The sequence below is a fragment of the Mus pahari genome, chromosome 19, assembly GCF_900095145.1.
Source record: "Mus pahari chromosome 19, PAHARI_EIJ_v1.1, whole genome shotgun sequence".
Taxonomy (NCBI): Eukaryota; Metazoa; Chordata; class Mammalia; order Rodentia; family Muridae; genus Mus; species Mus pahari.
In genome coordinates, this window is record NC_034608.1 from 86,141,280 (window position 1) to 86,142,947 (window position 1,668).

General features: G+C 56.2%; 1 protein-coding gene across 2 annotated transcripts in view; it reads right to left on the minus strand.

Moving 5' to 3' along the window:
* Positions 1–1,668, minus strand: part of Ushbp1 (USH1 protein network component harmonin binding protein 1) — an 11,527-nt gene extending 9,859 nt beyond the window's left edge. The window contains exons 1-4 of one of the 2 annotated variants that reach the window (XM_029531661.1): positions 1,577–1,668; positions 1,219–1,346; positions 956–1,077; positions 303–729 (exon numbers count right to left, since the gene is read on the minus strand). In XM_029531661.1, the coding sequence (XP_029387521.1) occupies positions 303–729; positions 956–1,077; positions 1,219–1,272 (603 nt within the window). In that variant the 5' untranslated portion in view covers positions 1,273–1,346; positions 1,577–1,668. The remainder of the gene's footprint in view (positions 1–302; positions 730–955; positions 1,078–1,218; positions 1,347–1,576) is intronic. The other variant, XM_021219634.2, reaches the window with a different exon arrangement.

The window sequence follows — 1,668 nt, forward strand, 5'->3', positions numbered from 1 at the left end:
GTGTGTGTGTGTGTGTGTGTGTGTGTGTGTGTGTGTGTAGGTAGGGTCTGTAACCAAGGCTAACCTTGCACTCAGTCTACAGCTGAGAATAAAGTTGGTCTTAGCCAGGGCTCCTGAATGGAGACCGTCCCTCTTGGACTTCCTAAGGGTTGAGATCATGGGATGCAAGCTGCCTGTCTTCCTTGCTCCCCCTCTCACTGTGCTGTCTCCGTTAGTCACTTTCTTGGCACATCTGTCACTGTTCCACGTCAGCGTGTCTGCTCCCAAGGCTGGATCTGCCTCTTCCCCAGTCACCAGCTCACCTTTCTCTGCAGAGTCTCCTTCTCTGCCTGGGCGTCGTGCAGTGAAGCCTGAGTGCATGCCAACTCATCCTCCCGGTTGCACAGGGCTAGCCGCAGCCAGGCGTTCCTCTCTATGAGGCGAGCTGCCTCCTGCTGTCCAGGTCCTGAGGCTTCTTTCTCATCTCCAGAGGACCCCGGAGCCCTGTTTTCTGCTTCCACTGTCTTTGGAAAGTTTAGCGAGTGGTGGCGCAAGGCAGCTACAACTGCCTCAAGGGAGCTCAGCCTGCACTGCAAGGTCTCATACACGTTGGGTACTGATATCTCAGTGGGGCCAGTATCCAGGGGGGCTTCTTGCAGGACCTGATGGGTTTCCACCCCAGGCTTGCACTGTTCTTCTGGGCTCGAGGATAGAACCGCATGGGATCCCACATCACAACCCTCCTTGATCCTGTGAAGATAGTCAGGGACCTCAGCCACCTGAGGCTCAGAAGAGACCTGACCCTAGGGTCCCTAGGAAGGTAGAGCAGGGAATGAGCGGCATGGCTGGAGGATAAACAGGAAGAGGAGAGAGGCGGGCAGCAGGGGCAATGGGCGGGTGGGTGGCAGGAGGCAGCTTTGTGCGGGAAGGGCGTGGGGTGGGCTGGGACATAGGGTACATACTAAGTGCATCCTACCAGTTCCTCTGGCCCTGCAGGCCAGGACCAAGGTATTCCTGAAGCAGCTCAGGTTTAGTCTCCGAGCGTCCATTGTTGGCATCTACTTCCTCTGAGCTCTCAGCTACAGGGTCTAGCTCCCCCTGTGAATGAACCCCGTTTCCCCCCAACACACACAGTCTCGTGGCCATCACATCCAGCCCCACCTGTGGAGGACTCCCCTACACCACAACAGGTGCTGAGCCTAGCAGGCCTGGGTGTGGCAGGAAGAGGGGCACACTTACAGGCAGAGGATGCCTCCCTCGACGGCTTCGGGGCCGTGTGGCCCGGGCACTCATTGCCTCTGTCACTACAGCCTGCTCTCAGTTCTTTCCTTGGTTTTGGTTTTTTTCCTGTAGGAGTTTTGGGGTGTCTGCACCGAATGACACATTTAAATATTCATACACCTCTCCAATAGTGCCCACTAACTGCCTACTTGTTCCTTACTCCCCCGTCCCCCATCTCTACTGAGCACTCCTCTTCCCTCAGCTATCTGAATGCATTCCTCTTATCTGTGCCCCCCTCTCTTCCCTACGGAGGCATTGGGTAGGGACCCTAAGAATCCTTTTTCCTCCTACGGCTCTTAGCATCAAACTCCCTCACCCTGGGGGTTGGCCCTGCTGCGCTCTTCTCTGCTACTCCAGAGCACTGTGGGAAAGGCCTGAGATCCAGGGCATATCTCAGGACATTCTGAC